This window comes from Rana temporaria, chromosome 2 (genome assembly GCF_905171775.1).
Source record: "Rana temporaria chromosome 2, aRanTem1.1, whole genome shotgun sequence".
Taxonomy (NCBI): Eukaryota; Metazoa; Chordata; class Amphibia; order Anura; family Ranidae; genus Rana; species Rana temporaria.
In genome coordinates this window covers 366,410,900-366,431,479 of record NC_053490.1, presented here as the reverse complement: position 1 = coordinate 366,431,479, position 20,580 = coordinate 366,410,900, and the positions used below count along the sequence as shown (strand labels likewise).

Sequence of the window (20,580 nt, the reverse complement as noted above, 5' to 3'; positions counted from 1 at the left end):
GGCAGAGGTTCTGTCAGCTCTGCAGGGGCAGGTTTAGAGGTGGTTGAAGCCACGCCAGCTTCAGCCAGGAATGGTGGTTTGCGACAATGGCACCAACCTCCTCTCCGCTCTCCAACAGGGACACCTGACCCATGTGCCCTGTTTGGCTCATGTCCTTAACTTGGTGGTCCTTGGGCAGATATACCCGGGCTTACAGGATCTCTTGAGGCAGGCCAGGAAAGTCTGTGTGCAATTCCGCCGGTCATATAATGCCAGTGCTTGGCTGGCTGACCTCAAAGGAATATAACCTGCCCAAGAACCGCCTAATCTGTGACATGCCCACCAGATGGAACTCAACATTGGCCATGCTGCAGCAGCTGCACACGCAGCAGAGGGCCATCAATGAGTACCTGTGTGACTATGGCACCAGGACAGGGTCAGGGGAGCTTGTTTTTTTTTTTTTTTTGCAATGCCAGTGGGTCATGATCAGGAATGCATGCACTGTCCGGTCACCATTTGAGGCGGCGACAAGGACGGTGAGCAGTGACAGTGCATGCATCAGTGATACTGACCACCTGTTGGAGCACACACTGCATGGAATAATGGACAGGGCACTTGAGGCAGAAGAGAGGGAGGAAGAGGACTTCCTTACCTCTCAAGGCCCCCTTTATTCATAGTGTTCCTGCGGGCCCACCGCCAGAATCTGAATTACATGGTGCAGAAATATTTTGGGGGATAAGATCAGACTTGGACACCTTTCCCACCGAAAAATACTCTGGGTTACTGGGTCTTGAGGATGGATCACTGGCCAGAGCTTGCACAGTATGCAATTGAGCTACTGGCCTGTCCTGCATCAAGCGTTTTCAGAACACACATTCAGTGCTGCTGGAGGCTTTGTAACCAATCACAGGGTGCACCTGTCCACCGACTCGGTCAATCAGCTGACCTTCACAAAAATTAATCCGTCTTGGACCAACAGCTACCAAGCACCTGATGCTGATGTAACCAAATAAATTCATTTTATGAATCTGAGATCCCTTCAAGACTGCCTATGCTGATGCTGAGTGACTATCCTCTTCCTCCCCAATGTTCATGTTGATAGCTTGTAAGAACATTTTTGGTTTTGGGCACCGCCACCAGTAGCCAAGGCCCAATTTTTCTGCCCCTGTATAACAGGGGCGTGCAATTACAATTTTTGATGCAATAATTTGCAGCAGGGCTCATTCCTGTGCTCCAACTAGAGCAGGGATATGCAATTAGTGGACCTCCAGCTGTTTCAAAACTACAAGTCCCATCCTGCTTCTGGGTGCCATGCCTGTCAGAGTCTTGCTATGCTTCATGGGAGTTGTAGTTCTGCAACAGCTGGAGGTCCGCTAATTGCATATCCCTGAACTAGAGTATCTGTGAGGGGTTGTAGCACCAGTGCCCAAGGCCCAATTTTTCTGCCCCTGTTCAACAGGGGTATGCAATTACAATTTTTTATATAATATCTCACAGCGGGGCCTGTTCCTGAGCCCACCAAGAGTAACTGAGGGCTTACAGTGTTGTGGCAACACATAAGGCCCACATTTCTGCAGAGTATATAGGGCAGGCCCCTACTTTCAAATCCCAGTGGCTGAAACTGGTTAATGACTCTCTTCCCTTGTATAGACTAACCTTTAAATTACAGAAAAAAGTTGACACATTTAATAAAGTCTGGGGCAAATGGATAGTGAGTCTCTTGACACTAACTCCTATGTTGTTATACTGAACTATAGTCTGTACCTGTTATCTACTACCCTTTGGCAGTTATTAATGCATCTACTGGTACTATTTTATGTGAAACTGCATATGCCATAAAACTGTAAAAAAATATATTTATATATATATATATATATATATATAAAAGAAAGGAAGAACTTACAATTTTAGCTACAGCTACTCCTTTTTAAATGTGCATGATGCATTTCAAAATAAATGAACATTAAAAAAAAAAAATGCCCACTTTGTTTGGCTTTTTATCATGATCTTGAATCTGAACTGCAAACCTGTACAATATTAATGCTCTCTATAAAGAATTAACAACACAGGCTGCATGCCTACAGATGGTTCTAAAAAGCAAATAAAAAACAAACAAAAAAAAAAAAACGCACACAAGATTATATTTTGGCATTTTATCCTTTACTCAGTCATGAACAAGTATTAATACTTGTAATCAATTCCTGCAGCTTCATTCGGTTTTCAATCAAACTTTCTAGTTGCTTGGTCTTCATAAAACTAGAGGTTTAAAAATAAAATGAAAGCCGTTTTCTCATCTGCTTCCTGCCATCTTAACTTTAAAGGACAGGAGCCAGCAGAAATAGAACTTTAAAAGCAGGAAAACATGGTGCTAACCAGTTACATGGTTAACAGGCAAAATACATGTCAAAAGACTGAAATAAAAGACTTTTGTGAGCACAGCTCATACAGGCACGCTTGCTTCACACTGAGGTTCAGTCCATACCCATGGGTGTTGTGACCTCTACGTCTCTGGATTTAGAGTTCATCAGCTCACGACGAATCTCATTACATATTTGAGGGTGGTTGTGGATTCGCAATAGTTCATGTAAAGCCTCCTTTTGTTCTGATGACATATCTTCCTTGTACCTCTGACAAAGCGTGAGTAGACTCTGATGCCACAGAACAGGGAGCTCTCTTCGGTCTGAGCGGAAAGCCAGGAAGTGGAAGACAAGGGCATCAAGCACTCGAAAGGGAAGAGCATACTTTTTATCAATCAACAGTCTCAGGAAAATACTATTAGCTCCATTATATTCCATCTCTGCTATCTTCAGCATTGCAGCACTAGAAAAGTAGAGGTAAAAGAATCAGAAATTAAACTTTGCAAACTGATTAAACAGTATGCATATAATACATCCAATTACATTTTTTAAGAAAGCTTGAAAAATGCAGCAGAAGAATCTGTCAAGCTGATTTGTTAACTATGTGGGAAAATTCTTTCAATATGCCAAAACCCCACAAATATCAGCTGCCATACAGATCAACTTTAAACTATAGATGATTCCATTGCAAACAGAGGAAACAACTCCAAAAGCTTTTAAAATGTCACCTATGGACAATGTTGGTCATTGCAGTTTTTCGCAGTTTCACGGGCATGTGCAAGTTGGAGACCTATACTAGGCACAACATCTACATTAAAAAAAAAGCAGAGTTAGATTTATCAGTAACTCAGTTACTGAGAGTCTTCTAGGACAGCCCATGAGACCTAGGGCTCCTCCTAACAGGACAGAAAAAAAACATAACCTCCACCAGTTAAAAAAAGGGTGATCCTCCAGGCCCCATGTCAGTATTTCTCAAGAACTGTACGATATCCCTTATAAACATATGCATAATACACATAACTCAAGATATAACCGGGTGGGAATCTGGCTGTCCTGGAAGACTCAGAAAAGGAGTCACCGGTAAGTCTAACTCAGCTCTTCTCCAAGAGCCTTCCAGGACAACCCATGAGACAATGAGCTTGAACTTACCAGTCTAGGGAGGGACAACTGCCTCAAAGACCTTACGACCAAACGCCTGCTCCCAAGAGGATATGAGGTCCAGGCAGTAATGTTTAACGAAGGTTGAAAAACTGGACCATGTGAAAGCCTTGCATATTTGTTCCGGTGAGGCTCCAGCCCAAGACGCAGACAAGGCTATTGTTGAGTACGCAATGACAAAAGGCGGAGGAACTTCCCTAATTTTGTAAGATTCAGAAATGGCTTGCTTTATCCATCTAGGCAAAGTGGCTTTAGATGCACTCTTTCCCTTGTGTGCTCCTAATAGAAGAAACAAGGCGTCTGTTTTCCTAAAAGGTCTTGTGACCTCAAGATAGACGAGAAGAATTCATCCAACGTCTAAAAAAATATATTTTTCTTTGTCGCCCTACTACAAAAAAGGTACAATGTCCTGCGATCTGTGGAAGGTACTGGCCACCTTAGGTAAAAATCCCGGATCTGTCTTCAAAACAATCAGATCCTCAAAGACTGAGGAAAGGTTCTCCAACTTAAAAGGCCTGTAACTCACTTTCCCTATGAGCTGAGGTAATTGCTACCAGGAAAATTGTCTTTACGCTAAGGAATTTTATTGAACTAACCTCTGGGGGCCCAACAGGGAATTCTACCAGATTTTGAAGCACCAGGGACAGGTCCTACGTTGGACAACTTATAACTACCTATATGTTGATTTAAAGAATCTAGCTATAGTGGGATTATCCAAGCGAAAATTGGAGAAAAACAATGAAAGATGCCGCCTGTACTTTTAAAGTACCGAGACCTTTGTCAACCCCCTCTTGAACAAATTCCAAAATTGATGGAACACAAGTTAATCTTTGGTTTTCAGATAACCATGAGATAAATTTCTTCCAGACTTTGGAATATATAGCTCTAGTAACTGTCTCTGCAGTTTACCAGGGTCTCGACAGCCTTGCCTGAAAACCCCTGGGTGCTTAGTATCTTTTCTTCAGATATCAAGCTTAAGGAAGCCACCTGTGGGTACGACACTGGACTCAAACAATAGGTCTTGTATCTTCGGGAGGCTCTGAGACCAGAGATTGCAACAGGGAAAACCCATGGCCTCTTGGGCCAATAAGGGGCTATTAGGATGAGATATGTCTTCTAAAATACATCCCCATCTGTAGGCAAGATCCGCAAAGATTTCCAGATAAAGAGAACAATTACATAGTTGGTGAGGTTGAAAAAAGACAAGTCCAACCTGTAAATTTGTCCCAACATACCTGGTAGCAGCTGAGATAATCTGCCAGACAGTTTTGTGTCCCTTTCAGGTGCACTGCTGTGATCAAGGCTAGGATTTCCTTCTGCCCATGATAAGATTTCCTGGGCGATAGAATGAAGTATCCGACTCCTTGTACCTTCTTGTTTTTTGATGTATGCAAAAGTAGCGATAGAATCTGGAGATTGTGACCCCTGATTTCCATCTGAAACACCTGCAAGGCTCTCTGAACCGCTAGAAGCTTTCTCCAATTCGATAAAGCTCCTGCTTCCCTGGGGGATCATTTTCCCTGTGCCATTGCGTTGCTGAAATTAAACATGAAACCCCCCCCCTTATCTATGCCTTTGTGCCCTGTCCAGTGTTTTTTGGGCTTATTGTCCTTTTCTCTTGGACCCTGCTCCCTACTTTGGCAACAATTTTTTTTTTCTGGCTGTTGGCTTTTTCTTATTCTCAGGAAAGGCCTTTTTCTATCGGCCATGCGCTCCAGTGCCTCTTGCAGACCTTGGCCAAAAAGATAGTCGCCTATTAAGGGAAGACCACATAGGCGAAATTTAGAAGCAGCATCGCCTGACCAGGTTTTAAGCATAGGCTTCTTCTGGCCGAATTCACCAAGGCTCCTAGCGGTCATACTAACCAATCAGTGCCCAAAAGAGGAGAGGGAAGGACTTCATAATCTGTTCCGTAGAGGTTCCTGTCAACAGATGCGTTTGTATTTGTGTCAACTAAACTTTTAGGTTTCCGTCTACACAAGTGGACGCTAGGGTCGGCTTAAAATTCCCAATAAATGAGTCCCAGGCCCTGCATAGAAGGATATCTCCTCTTTTATCCATCGGATCCCTAAGCGTGCTCATATCGTCAGACGCTAGGTCCGTGTTTTTTTAAGCTTTTGAAAAAGGTTCGTCCAGCTTGGGATTTTTGTTCCATGGCTGTGCTGTGTCCCCTTGAAATGGAAACTTTTTTTAGATTAACAGAAAAAAAAAAAAGTTTTTTTCTCTGGATTTTCCCACTTCAGCTTGATCGTATCAGGCAGGGAACTATGCACAGGGAAAATTATAGCCTTTTTCTTATGCAAACCTTTGTACATAAAGGTCATGTTTAGACAACTATACCTTCGCTTTCTTTATATCAAGGGTCGTATAGATAGCGTTTCAATAAGTCATCAACGTCTTCCAATGAAAATTATAACTCAAGCCCTTTACGGATTCTCTAACCCTGGGCCCTGTATCTGACCCGGAATCTTCCGGAGAAGAATGGGTAGATCTGGCATCTTCCTCAGAGTCTTCACGCTTCGCGCTCTGCTGTGGAGAGCTAGGACCAGCTGGATTCCTGGAGTTGGACCCTGTGAGGGGACCTGGATCTTAGTAAGCAGTATTTTGAATGAGCTGAACGTTGAGGTTAGCTTATCTCTAAAAGAAGTCAGCATTTTCTGACAGGAAACTACCAGGTTATTCGTGACTAGGCTGTCTATACAAGTGCGGCACACTGCTTTACTCCATGAGGAGCTCAATTTGTTTCCGCAAACTGCACTAGGGTTGCAACCAACGATTTTCAGAATCAAAAAAAAAAAAAAAAAACAATTTATTCTTAAGTATCCCTATGAAGTGGTAAATATTAAACAATTTTAAAGAACATTTGTTCGATTTTCTAATCGCCAGTGGGGTCAAATCAATGTTCATTTTCAACCATAGTGACGGGAAAGGTAAGAAATAATAGAAAACTTCTTGGTCAATGAAATTTTCAGATCGTGTATGTGGTTTTCGTTCAGAAATTACATTCATTTTAAAACTGAATGTTAAAAGCAAGTGAAAATTTCAAACATTCTTTCATTCAGCGAATGTACAAAGACTTTTCATATTAATATAATATTAACCATAGTGATTATTTGCTCTATAAAAAAGGGACAATTTTTATTTTTATTACCCATTATGTTACTGGCCGATTAACCGATTATGAAAATAGTAATCGATTTCATAATCGGTTACCGTATTTATCGGTGTATGTTCGGTCCTAAACCGCACATTTTCTTTGAGGTGGCTGGTCTTGGGTCATTTTGTTTCTGTTACAGACCAACACTCCATAACACCTCGTGCAGGAGGGAGGAAAATATGTCCCCTCACTGGATATGCAAGGGGGGTGAAAACACTCCTCCAAGCTTACTTGTGAGGTGCTGCAGAAGAATCTATCCTGCCCCTCTGGTGATCCGCAGCCTCTGCTGGGTCTTCACCTTTTAAAAGACCAGCCTCCCAGGGTCCCTGTTCGTGCCGTTCGGAGACCAGATCCAGCGTCTCTGGTGCCCAATGACGTCAGCACTTCCTGTGGGCCAGCTTGGAGGGCATAGCCCCCACCCCAGTCTGTGGCTTCCTCTTTCCCCTGCACATACAGCCAAGCTATCAGCAGGGAAAAACATGCCGCCCAGCGGCTTGCGCTCTAGGGCCAGAAAAACAGACAATCACCCTGGTCCTGGACTTCCCCAGGCACTGAGACGCAAGGACAGCAGCACATATTATATTGGTAAGGTTACAGAGAGGAATGGATTGATGAGAGCAGAATTCCAATACTCTCCTTTCACCACCCATATGAAGGCTCAGAAACAGAGGCGTTGCTAGGCAGGTGCCGGGTGACACCCGTGGGTAGCAGCACGCACCTCTAACAGCGACCGCTGCCCCCGATTAGCTGTGCCTCTGCCCGCGCCACCGTTTACCTCAGCGGCACGGACTGAAGACACCTCCTCCTCTGTTTACATCCACAGAGGAGAAGGAGCCTGTGCTCGAGGGACAGACACAGTGTGTGTAGCGCAGCACTGTTCTGAGGTATGTAAGGGAGGGGGGGGGCGGTCTGTAATTAGTGGTGTGGGGGGGGGGGGGGGTCTGTACTGCGGGAAGGGAACTATAGTTTGTGGGGTGGGGTGACACCAACCCTAGTGACGCCACTGCTTAGAAACACCGACAGTAACCAAAGAACCCACCCGCATCAACTCCCAGAACTGGTGCAAGTGACTGCCATAGCCCGCCCTGAAACTACAGAGGCTCAAGGGATCACGAGACATGAAGTATCAGGACTGGTAAAGGAAGGAATCAGGAAGTTGCAGAACTTTGACCACAAAGAAAATATATAGAGCTAAAAGTAGGTAAGTTACACACAATTTGACATTGGGGCTGTGGCTGTGGTTCATTGTGGTGCACAATGCATCTGTTGCTTTGGGGAAGAAAAGCTGGAGTTCTCCTTTAAAGCTGGCCAAACCTAAAAGTGGTTCTAAAGTCTCAAGATTTTTTTTTTACCTTAATGCATTCATGCATTAAGGTAAAAAACCTTCTGTGCTACAGTAGCCCCACAGCCCCCTCCCTTATTCTTACCCAAGCCAAATTCGATCCAGTGTAATGCACAAGAGTAGCAGCTCCCTCCTCATTGGGCAGACTGATAGCTTCTGCTGTCAATCAAATGTTGTGACGAGGTAACGAGGGCAGGGCCAAGGGGGGCATGCCAGAAGAGGATCTGTCTTTTCTGTACAAAACCATTATACAGAGCAGGCAAGTATAACATTTTATTTTGGTTTAAAAAAATAACCAAAGGTTTATAATCACTTCAACAAAGGCTTTGCTAAAGCTTTCTCTACACTGTAGTTCTATTCAAGCTCAAGTCCATATGAACAATGCCTAAAAACCATCTTGGCCTACTTACATTGTGCATTCAGTATTGCAAATGGCAACTATGCACATACCATTACATGTTTAGAATTTACTTTTTACTATATTGTCTCTAGTAATCTGTATATGAATTCAGGCAGGTACCTGGAGTGAAGTACAGGGATGGAGCATTTTGTTAGAATACTTCCAATAATCACAGCTTCTCTCAAGGTGCATGATCCAGACTCACAAAGCGGTATGAGGATTCCTAAAAAAAAAAAAAAAAAAAAAATAGCTTCTTTGATAATTTTCTCACACAAGCAACCTATAGGAAAATTTTGGATTTTGCAGAATGTACATAAATATGGTAGAGATCAGATCAAAGTCCATGACATCTAGGTCTCAAGACTGCAGACATTTTTAGACACTCCTTATAAGGCCTCGTTGCACACTGGACGTTAAAATAACGTTATAAAAACTTTGCAGAGTTTAACGATTTTGCAATAGCGTTTTTACACTAATTATATATTTTTTCCTTTTGAATGTATCAAAAACGTAAAAAAAAATGCTGGTGAGTGAAGTTTTTGAGCGTTTAAAAGCGTTAGAGCATTTTTACAGCTGAAAAACATCATCTCTTTTTTTTACTGCTCAAAAACGCCACTGCCCAAAACTGCTGATAACAGCCTATGTGTGCATGGACACATAGGATAACATGATGTTGTGAGAGTTTAATGACTGTAGAAAAAAAAAAAATATCTACTGCCAAAAACAGATGCTGTAACAACGTCCAAAAACGTCTAGTGTGCACAAGGCCTAAAAAAAGACCAGAGTACGTACGTAGCAGCAAACATACCTGGTATAGGAAGGGAAAGGGAGTAGCCGGTCCAGGTGGGAACCCAAATGAATATCCTCCATAGACAACTCAGGTGCAGGAAATGCACTTCGCAAAGCAGGAACAAAAATTGTTTCTGGACAGCCGCACTCTGAACAAGTTGTAGCCTTTATAATAAAAAAAAAAAAAAAGGGGGGAGGACAGCACTACAAGTCACAGCAACATAAAATAAAACCTGATTGCTGACGCGTTTCGCACTGAAACTAGTGCTTAGTCATAGCTATGACTAAGCACAAGTTTCAGTGCGAAACGCGTCAGCAATCAGGTTTTGTGTTGCTGTGACTTGTAGTGCTGTCTTTTTTTTTTTTAATAAAGGCTACAACTTGTTCAGAGTGCGGCTGTCCAGACACAATTTTTGTTCATACCTGGTATAGGCTTTTAGAGAATGGTCAGTGAAGAGCACAGCATTAATTGCTTTTAGATTTCTTTTTTAAATAAAAACACACAGAAGCTCATCGCTCAGTTACTAAGCATTTTGGGACAGATGTATACAAAAGTGCCTAAAAAAAACATCTTGAAAAGGAACCAATTAGGTTACAAGTTTCATTTCTGCACTAAGGTTTGAAAATGAAACAGTAATTCTGATTAACTGCTATAGAAAAGGTGAAATATTTCTACTAGTACAACTTTCATACATACGTTTCTTTGTGAACATACCTTTAAACCAGGCACCAGGCTTGAATAATGCTTTTTTCAGAGCCATGTACAGATGGAAATTGAGGCGCTTGTATTCAGCAATGTCATCTCGCACACGTGGAAGCAGAACAAGGTTGTAGAAGCGTTGTGCCATACGTTCTGTCAAGTTAGATGAGAAGATGCTGGTAGGATCATAAGGAAAAGTACATTAGATCAAGACATAACTCAATACTAATTTTATATATATATATATATATATATATATATATATATATATATATATATATATATATATATATATATATATATATATATATATATATATATATATATATATATATATATATATATATATATATATATATATATATATATATATATATATATATATATATACATATATACACATATACACACACACACATATACATACACACACATACATACATACATACATACACACACACACACACATATACACACAAAAAAAATATATAAAAAATCTGCTTTAAACGTTTATACAAAAACACATACCGCGTGGCCTGATACATGGCTGCAGCAGTCCAGGTCTCGGGCTCTGTAATGTACAGGATCTGTTCCCAATTTGCTAGGGCTGGAACTATTTTGAAGGCTTTAGGAAGCTTGCCACTACGATAGGTTGAAAGAACCTAAAAATAGACAACGTTAATGACATTAATGCAAATCTTTAAAAAAAAAAACACACACACACACACACACACACTAGGATTTTCATAACAGCTTACCTGTAAAAATCCTTTTCTTTGAGTACACCATGTGACACAGAGCCTCCATTAATTACATAGTGGGTTGTATAGCTCACCAGAGGCGATTGGACACTGGCACAACCAATGAGGACAAGTTCCCCTCTATATAACCTCTCCTCTATGGAAAGTACCTCAGTTTTGTAGCAAAGCAATACGTAACCCAAAACGAGGGGCGGGACCCTCTGTGTCCCGTGGTTTACTCCAAGAAAACGATTTTGCACGCAGTTATAAAACACAGAGCCTCCATTCATTACATAGTGGAACGTCCCAGAGCAATGCTCAATGAGGGGTGGGAGACACAGATCAAACAGGCCGCTTAATGAACAAGAAGCCCTATACTGCTGCCTACAGCACACTACGCCCAAAGGTGGAATCCTCATGTCCTTTCACATCTATTTGATAGAATTTGGTAAATGTATGGACTGAAGACCAAGTTGCAGCTATACAGATCTGAGCCATCGAAGCCTGGTGATGCACTGCCCATGAAGCACTTATTGCCCTGGTTGATTGCGCCTTAACAGAAAAAGGAGGAATCCTGTTCCTTAAACCAGAAGCTTGAATAATTACTTGTCGAATCCATCGCGCAATGGTGGATTTTGATGCCGCTTGACCCTTCTTGGGACCATCTGGCAAAATAAACAAAACATCAGTTTTACGTATCTGAGCAGTTTCCTGCAGATAAACTTTTACTGCTCTTACTACATCTAGAAAGTGCAATAACCCTCCCCTCGCTGTCCACGGGTCAGGAAAAAAGGAAGGCAAAACAAGGTCTTGATTTAAATGAAAACGCAGACACCACCTTTGGAAGAAAGGTAGGATGGGGGGCGTAGCACAATTTTGTCCTTGTGACTAACTAAATAAGGCTCTTTATAAGAAAGAGCTGCTAAACTCCGATATGTCTTCTAGCAGAAGAGATAGCAATCAAAAAGGCCAATTTCCTGCTCAAAAGAATCAAAGGAATATGGCGGATAGGTTGCTTTTGCAAGACTGACAATACCAAGTTCAAATCCCAAGGACATAAGGGAGACTTGACTGGTGGATTTATCCACAGTACTCCCTGAATGAATGCCCGGACTAGGGAAAGAGATGCCAGAGGTCTCTAAAAAAAAGACTGATAAAGCCGATATTTGACCCTTGATGGTATTCGGCTAATTTCATATCCACTCCTAATTGGCAAAAGGCGAGAATCCTACTTATGGCATACTTTTGAGGATTCCCCTCTGGAGTCACACCAGGAAACATACGGCTCTGTAGTAGATACGCCTGGATGCTGGCTTTTTAGCATTAATGTCCAACACCTTAGACACTGGTGAAAAAACTGAGGCACTTCCCTTAGGGGAGGGGTTATATCGAGGGGAACTTGTCTTCATTGGTTGTGCCAGTGTCCGATCACCTGAGCTATACAACCCACTATGTAAGGAATGGAGGCTCTGTGTCCTGTGGTGTACGATAAAGTGTGTTTTTCCTATAAAACTCATTTTCTTTAACCTCTTCCAACACGCCCCAGGGTGCCTTTAACCCTTTCGCTGCCTGGTCCATATGTAGTACAGACCTGACAGCAGGGGTATTTCACACACAATCCGCTGGCTGCAGCCACCGAGATAGTGTACAACTGACAGGCAGACTCCTACCTGTCAGGTATAAGCATTTGCGCTGCCGCCCGATTGTTAACAACCCCCCCCAGTACCGGCGACCACCCGATGCGCCATGTTTTTCAGGCTCCGCTTGCCCATTTGCGGGCCCACAACCCACATGGCAAGTGCCGGCTGCTGGGGGGGGGGGGGGGGGGGGGGGGGGAGTTTGAGGAGAAGAGTGGACACACAACTGCTCTCCTCCCCTTCTTGATGTGACCTGGAAAGTGACATCTATGATGTCACTTCCGGGTTAGACTTTCCGTGTCCCCTGGGAAGCAATGTTTTGTTTTTTGCAAAAAAAAATAAAAAAATCTTACACCCAAGCACATAAAATCCCAAACAAAAATATTGAGGCCCACCAAACAGTGGCGCCTACTCGTGAAAACGTTGATTGTGATGCACGTTGCATATCACCGCGCAAGCCAGAGTGAGGGAAATAATTCCAGCACAAGACCTCCTCCGCAAAACTAAACTGATGACCTACAGGGGGCTTTTAAAGCATCCTCTATAGAGAGTGTGTGTGTGTGTGTGTATGTGTATGTGTTTGTATATATATATATATATATATATTAGTACAGAAGTAAGAAATTTGAACCCAGGTCGTGACGTAGTGAAAGCACCCAAGGACTTTCTACCGCCATCTTTATGATCTCTGCGTACCAAAGCCGATTGACATCACACATGTGGGCGTATATACAGGCTGCAGTGGAAATCTCCTCCCACCTTAACTCTCAGCACTGGAGAAACTGTGCCATTTATTATGCAACCATGGCATACAGATCATCCAAAAAAGTATATAGTGGCAGTACTTTAATGTAAAAAGATTTATATTCTGTGGGCACTGTGGTCGGATGAACCATTTTCATAATACTGGGTTTAGTAACTTTAAAATTACATGTGTACATTCTCTGCATATTTCAGTGCTGGGATGGGTGAGGTGAACTGTGCACATGTGCAAGTTATACAATTCTGGCCATGCCAAATAAAATGGACAAAGCCAGTGCTTGTGAGGGAGCTCATGGGCATCACATTATTGGAGGGGAGTATTAGCAGGTTTAGTTTTGCTTTAACATTTTTTTTTTTTTTTATTCACACCTCCTTTACTCCCTTATACACTTCTAACACTCGAGGGTCCAACTGTGGCATTGGTCTTCCAGAAACCTCTGACATCACCGTTTCCACTTCCGTTTGCTTCTCTGTTATTTTATCCATGATTATGTCAGCAAGAGTCCGTCTACGAAACAGCAAAGAGGATACCCATTATGACATCATATGGAACAAAAACATTAATAGTTAATAGATTGTCATTAAAATGATTTATTGTTGCCATTATGGCAATACGAGGACAACAACATGCTTTTTCCTCATCCTAAAATACTAAGTGGGGCAAAGAAATGGGGTTTGGTGCAAGCTGAACTTGAAAACAATTGTTTATGTCAGGCAATGTTGTATTTGTGCTTTGAAGTCTGCTATGGTTGGCCGTCATGCTGATCCAGTAGTTTCAATACTTTGAGATGCTCACCTTCAACACCCAGAATTACTGATAAACTTACTTGTTCTGCACCAATGACTCAAAGTATCCAAAAAACAAGCCAGCAATGGTAGATAATTATAGCACTGCTTTAACTGAGTAATGTCTTAAAGATACGCTATGGGCTGGTTAAAACCAAGTGCGGTCCAGTGCGTTTTTAACCACTGAGCCTCTTTTTGACACTTGTTTACAAAGTTGAAATATTTTTTTTCCTAGAAAATCACTTAGAAACGCCAAAGAGAATAAAATGGTCATTGCAATACTATGTCACACCGTATTTGCGCAGTGGTCTTACAAACGCAAGTTGTTTTGTGGAAAAAATAAAACGTTGACTTAAAAAAAAAAAAAATGAATAAGACAACAGTAAAGTAAGCCCAATTTTTTTTATATCGTGAAAGATAATGTTATGCCAAGTAAATTGATACCCAACATGTCAGGCTTCAAAATTGCACCTGCTCGTGGAATAGTAATAAACTTTGACCCTTAAAAATCTCCATAAGTGGCGTTTGAAAATGTCTGCAGGTTACCAGTTCTGAGTTAGAGAAGGTGCAGAATTATTGCTCTCGCTCCAACAATCGCGGCAATACCTCACATGTGTGGTTTGAACACCGTTTACATATGCGGCCGTGACTTGCGTATGTATCGGCGGGGCGATTTACATTTATTTGACCTTTTTTATTTTTACCCTGTCTTTAAAAAAAAAAAAAAAAAACCTTGGGTCACTTTTACTCCCATTACAAGGAATGTAAACAGAGTAAAAATAGTTACAGGACATCTTAAATGTGAGATCTGGGGTAATTTATACTTAAATACAATAAAATAAATATGTGCTAAATTGAGATGAGGGGAAAAAAATATAAAGTTTGGGAAAAACATCAAAAACACACTGGAACGCATTAAAAACATGCATGTAGAACCGCAGGAATCGTGCTGTGAACCACCCTTAGGATAACAAGAGACATGTTCTAAAATGGTTATAATATACAAATAAACGGAATGCTGTACAAATGTTTCCAGTTTGGCATAAATGTGATCAAACAGGCGATCATAAATCTTCCCCAGGATTCCCTGTTCAACAACAGTATATGTAATTGTATAACTGGCAGATTATTATTATTTATTTATTTTTTTAAGGGTTCTCACCTCACTGGAGGGTTTTTATTCATGAACATTGCAATTGCCTCCTCATCTTCAGGGTTCACCTCCACATGTTCATTATAGGTTGCTGCATCCATAGAAGCGGCCTTCTCTAAGGTGGGCCATTCATCCTCCGAGTCAGAATTTTCAGCTTTACTTTTATAATCTACATGCAAGGAAAAACAAGTTCAGATCATAGAAAGCAAATGATTGTTTTTTTGTTTTTTTTTTAAATAGAGCAATGGCTTTAAAATAACAAATGCATAATATATATATATATATATATATATATAACCAAAGGCAAAACTTTTGTGTTATACTTTAAAGCTCATCTCTAGCCTCAAACTCCTATCCCTGAAGAAGGGCTCCCAACTCTTCTCCGTTTTATAAATATCCAAGACAATTGTTTTGAATATGTTGACACCATACATGTGCGGTGCTGTGCAGTAAAATGTGCAATGGTTTTGCAGACAGCAACCCTAATCTTCTTCTCGGGGCGCTCTTGGCCCCTCAGACCTCCCACCACAGCCCTTTGCCAAGGAGACATTTGCGCGGGCTCACCCCTGAGTCAGCTCTGTGTCTATTGATACACAGAATGCAGCTTGGCCCTGTCCCCTCCTCACTGGCTGTGACAGACAGTGTGTCTGAGCCTATGAGGAGGGAGAGAGCCGCTGCTCTCGTGCACATCACTATATTGAGACTGGGCTCAGGTAAGTATAAGGGGGAGCTGCACTCACAAGTAGGGTTGAAATTGAAAAACTTGATTATAAAAATAGTTATCCTGCATACAGAATGCATTATATGTTTACATATCAGGAAATACAGTGCAGCACACATACAGCTTAGTACACCATTCATACATGTCAGTAAGTGCCGGAGAATTTGTGAATGTGTGAGGAGCAATGCCTCATGAGACATGTAGTCCTAGGAAGGAGCAGAAGTTTTTGTTTACCTTCTTTGCATTATGCTCCTTTTACACCTGCGAATCCCGTGAGAATCAGTTTTTTAACATCCGCTTGCTCAGCGGGGATCGCTCCTTTGATCCACGCTGAGCCGGCAGATGACAGGTCTGTCTCACTGCGCAGAGACGAACCAGTCAGATCTCCGCTCTCCTCTATGGGGGATCGAATTAAAACGAACCGTCTGTTCATTTTCATCCGATGCGGTCCGCCAGACAGATGCAAAAATAGGGTTTGCATCCATCACATTTTAGCGGAGAGGATCGGAGCTGGGCTGATCGGGTGTCAGTGGACATGTCACCGCTGACATCCGACGCTCCATAGGGATACATGTAGCGCCTGTTCAGATCCGCCTGAAGAAACTGACAGGCGGATCTGAACGGTCCGCAGGTGTGAAAGGGGTTGAAAAAGGTACTTTTTTTTTCCTAAAAAGCTTCCTTTACCTTAGTGCAGTCCTCCTTCACTTACCTCATCCTTCCATTTTGCTTTTAAATGTCCTTATTTCTTCGGAGAAATCCTCACTTCCTGTTCTTCTGTCTGTAACTACACACTGTGATGCGAGGCTTTCTTCCTGGTGTGGAGTGTTGTGCCTGCCCCCTCCCTTGGACTACAGGAGAGTCAGGATGCTCTCTACGTTGCAAATAGAGAAAGGAGATCTGTGTTAGTGGGCGTCTTGACTCTCCTGTAGTCCAAAGGAGGGGGCGAGCACGACACTCCACACCAGGGAGAAAGCCTTGCATTACTGTGTGGAGTTACAGACAGAATAACAGGAAGTGAGGATTTCTCAGAAGAAATAAGGACATTTAAAAGCAAAATGGAAGGATGAGGTAAGTGAAGGAGGACTGCACTAAGGTAAAGGAAGCTATTTAGGAAAAAAAAAATTTTTTTTACCTTTAAAACCCCTTTAAGGTAGAAAACTTCCTGTGATCAGCTCCCCACCTAGCCCCTCCTGTATACTTATCTAATCTCAATCTAGCACCGTACCTGAGAGCAGCAGCAAAACGAAAATCCCGAAGGGACAAACTCCAAAAAAAAATCTCGTACGGGAACAGAAAGAACAATTTTTATTTAATGTGTGCCGTCTTTGTGTGATTTTCGTACAAGAAAAAGACAGACCGCATTATCAGGAGAAAGGAAAAAAGCCTTTGTCGAACAAGAATTTTCATACAAATTCTCATTCATTGGTTCCGATTTGCTGAGAAACTGATTTTCTCATAGTGTGTACCCCACTTTAGAGTTGTGGGGGTGGAGACTTCAGTGGGGTGTGTAGCACAAGTCTTGGCCATTGGAGGACAGGCAGGCTGTGCTCCAAGCAGACCAGGAAACTGATCACACTGGTAAGGATGTGCTCTCATGCCTAGTGTGGTCGGTTTTTAATAGGAAAGCAGAAGGACTGGCAGGAACACCAGAGATTTAACACAAAGGAAGCAATACAAAAAAGAAGGAGACTTTCATACAAGTACATGGCTCAAGAGACACATCAGGAAGATAAAATGTTGGGGTAACACATTAAACTCTAATGTGGCTTCTCTATTAGTTGTATATGCTACATTATTTTTTATTTGCTTTTTTTTTTTTCAGCAAAAGTGGAGCTTACCTTTAACATTTCCAGAGTGAGCGGTCACCCCTAACAGCTCACACCATTTCACTTAACAGGTATTTCCTTTAATCAAGGGATAGTTCCCTTTTTTTACATAAAATGAAAAGCTGAATTCACAACACCCCCGGATCCCTGCTGTACTTGCCTCCTTCAATGAGTGTCTGCTATCCATGCCAGCCGATGTAGCGGTTTGAGCAATAGAAAAACGCCATACACGGGCAGGAGGCTGGCCCCCCTGAGGCCCCTTTTACTTTGAGGAGTTTTTCAGGCGTTTTAGCACTAAAAATATCACCTGAAAAACTCCTGCCCTGAAGTCTCAAAGTGAAAACCGGAAGGCTTTCACACTGAAGCAGTGCGCTAGCAGGACCGCTCCAAAAGTCCTGCTAGCAGCATCTTTGGAGCGGTGTGTTTACTGCTCCTTTCCATTGAAAGCAATGGGAAACAACGGTAATAAGGCCGACAAAGCGCCATTAACCCTTTTCGGCTGCTAGTTGGGGTTAAAACCGTACTGCTAGCGGTCAAATACCGCCGCAATTCCGACGGTATAGAACCACTAAAAATAGCGGCGCTATACCGTCAGCGCACCTCCCGCCCCAGTGTGAAAGGGGCCTAAGGCTCAGAATGAGCAAGCACCGGTCAGCACCAGAAGGTGACTGCACTGACCAATGGGAATCTCCCTGAGGTCTCGTTGTTTTAGGGCTGGTTCACACCACAAAAACCGCAGTCCGGGAGAGTTTCTTTACGCACTTTTTTCCCCTCCTCTTTTTTCATTAATATTTCATTTAATGATAGGGACACATGCATTTGGGTGAGGGTGTCGCGGGTTAGTTTACCTTTTCTTGTTTTGACATAAAGGGAAGTAACCCTTTAAAAACGTATCTATAGTCAAAGTATTCAAGAACGCAGAGCACGGTTTGAACCTGTTAAAGCGAAGTTCCAACCCCTCCCCCCACCAATTTTTTTTTAAAAGTCAGCAGCTACAAATACTGTAGCTGCTGACTTTACATATAAGGACACTCACCTTTCCAGGGATCCTAGGCTGTCGGCACTCCAGGCGATGTTTCAATCATGATGCCCTCGCTATTCTCCATAAGGTGAACCTGCAGCCAGTTTCCTACTCCACTTGCACAAAGCGCATGCGCATTCTGAATGGCCCAGAAGCCGTGGAAGGAGAAGGGGCCAAACTTCCAGCGGACCTTACTGCAGCAAGTTCTCCCGGAAGTGGGGACGCCTCCCCAAAGATGCCAAATATGGCAGCGGGGGGGTGAAGCAAACAAGCGGCCTTGTCGGGTCCGGCGTCCTTCTGCGGATTCGGGTGTCCTTCTGCGGCGGGTGCGGCGTCCTCCCCGCTCGTTTCCCGCGCCGAGTTTTGAATACTGCGCCAGCATATACCGAGCGCAGTACACTCGGGCAGGCTCAGCAACTGTCACGCTCACGTCCTGTACGTCCAGGACGTGACCGCGGAAGAAGCCGAGACTGGCCGACTATACCCGAGTGTACTGCGCTCGGTATATGTCGGCGCAGTATTCAAAACTCGGCGCGGGTATCGGCGTATATCGCGCACCCACGATTTTGCCCTGATTTTCAGGGCAAAAAAGTGCGCCATATACGCTGATAAATACGGTACTTAAAAAAGAAGCCTGCGATGTCACTGCTGTCCGGAAGCGTCTACCTTCAGCCTTCTTCCTTCCGGGGCCGCGGACTCCGGCTCTGTGACTGGCCAGAGTCATGGGAGCCGCCAATCACAGCATGACCCCTTTACAAACGCTATGATCGCACCCCTTTTCTAAAGTGTGCATGCGCCGCCATCGACACACTCATATTATAAATATCTCCTAAACCTTGCAGGTTTGGGAGATATTTCCAGCAGCTACAGGCAAGCCTTAGTATAGGCTTACACCTGTAGGCAAAAGTGGTTGTACAGACTTGCCATCCACTTTATTAAAGCAGGAGTTCACCCGAAAAAAATGTTTTAACCTTAGATGGATGCTCATTTTGTCTAGGGGAATCGGCTAGTTTTTTTAAAATCGAAGCTGTACTTACCGTTTTAGAGAGCGATCTTCTCCGCCGCTTCCGGGTATGGTCTTTCGGCACTGGGCGTTCCTAGTTTGAGCGACAGGCTTCCGACAGTCGCATCCATCGCGTCACGAGTAGCCGAAAGAAGCCGAACGTTGGTGCGGCTCTATACGGCGCCTGCGCACTGTTTAGCTACTTTCGGAAAATCGTGACGCGATGTATGCGACCGTCGGAAGCCTGTCAATCAAAATAGGAACGCCCAGTCCCGCAGCCCATACCCGGAAGCGGCGGAGAAGATCGCTCTCTAAAACGGTAAGTACTGCTTCGATTAAAAAAAAAAAAACACCCGATTCCCCTAGACAAAATGAGCATCAATCTAAGGTTAAAAATGTACATTTCCGGGTGTACCTCCACTTTAAGTCTCTGACAAATAATGGTGGCAAATCTCCCGGAGAGGACAGACACTATAAACTTCTAAACACCCCCTTACTCCAGAATTAGAAATACAATAACTTTTCTGAACAGATGAATACCAGGGGGTGTGATGGGGATACTAGAGGCGATTAGACCATACCGAGGACAGTTGTCTTCTGCTTAGCGACTTGTCTCCCAGGTCCATGCTCGGCCTCCAGTTCTTCCTGCTGTAGCCGGGCCTGCTCCAGGATCTTCCGTGACAGCTTCTCATCCACATAGTTCTCGTCCTGCGAGTCTTCGTCCCCCTGCCCTCTTTTCTTGCTTCTATTCGTGACTCTGACCGCCCCATCTTGTATGATCTGGTCAGCCAACGCTGCATGACGGGGAGCAGAGCCCCGGGAACTGCGCTGCTTGGGCATGATTCCACACGTGTTGACGAGCTGCTGTTGCGCATGCGCCGTGCGTCTCGTTAGTCCCACCGAAGTTGGTGGAACGCAAATACTAACGATGGATGTGTCAAAGCGGAAGCGTCTCTGTCTGCCGCCATGTTGGGATAGACAACTGTGGAGATTCCTCATTGTATAAGGCTTCAAAAAAATGGTCACCTCCTCAAAAATAGCATCAAATT

General features: G+C 43.2%; 1 protein-coding gene across 1 annotated transcript; it reads right to left on the bottom strand.

Annotated features, from left to right (window-relative positions):
- Positions 1–2,117: 2,117 nt before the first annotated feature.
- On the bottom strand, positions 2,118–20,424 carry BYSL (bystin like). The gene is made up of 7 exons (XM_040337696.1): positions 20,113–20,424; positions 14,970–15,129; positions 13,391–13,529; positions 10,411–10,544; positions 9,898–10,058; positions 8,514–8,616; positions 2,118–2,799 (listed from the first exon to the last, which is right to left on the bottom strand). The coding sequence occupies exons 1-7, from the start codon at positions 20,369–20,371 to the stop codon at positions 2,451–2,453; spliced, it is 1,305 nt and encodes a 434-aa protein (XP_040193630.1). The 5' UTR covers positions 20,372–20,424; the 3' UTR covers positions 2,118–2,450.
- Between the last annotated feature and the right edge of the window lie 156 nt (positions 20,425–20,580).

Bases quoted from the DNA above. Each gene is read 5' to 3' on its own strand.
- BYSL (XM_040337696.1), bottom strand. From the start codon at position 20,371: ATGCCCAAGCAGCGCAGTTCCCGGGGCTCTGCTCCCCGTCATGCAGCG. The intron at 15,130-20,112 runs GTATGGTCTAAT...CCTTGCATGTAG, and splicing joins GCAGAAGACAACTGTCCTCG to ATTATAAAAGTAAAGCTGAA. The intron at 13,530-14,969 runs GTGAGAACCCTT...GCTGTTTCGTAG, and splicing joins AATAAAAACCCTCCAGTGAG to ACGGACTCTTGCTGACATAA.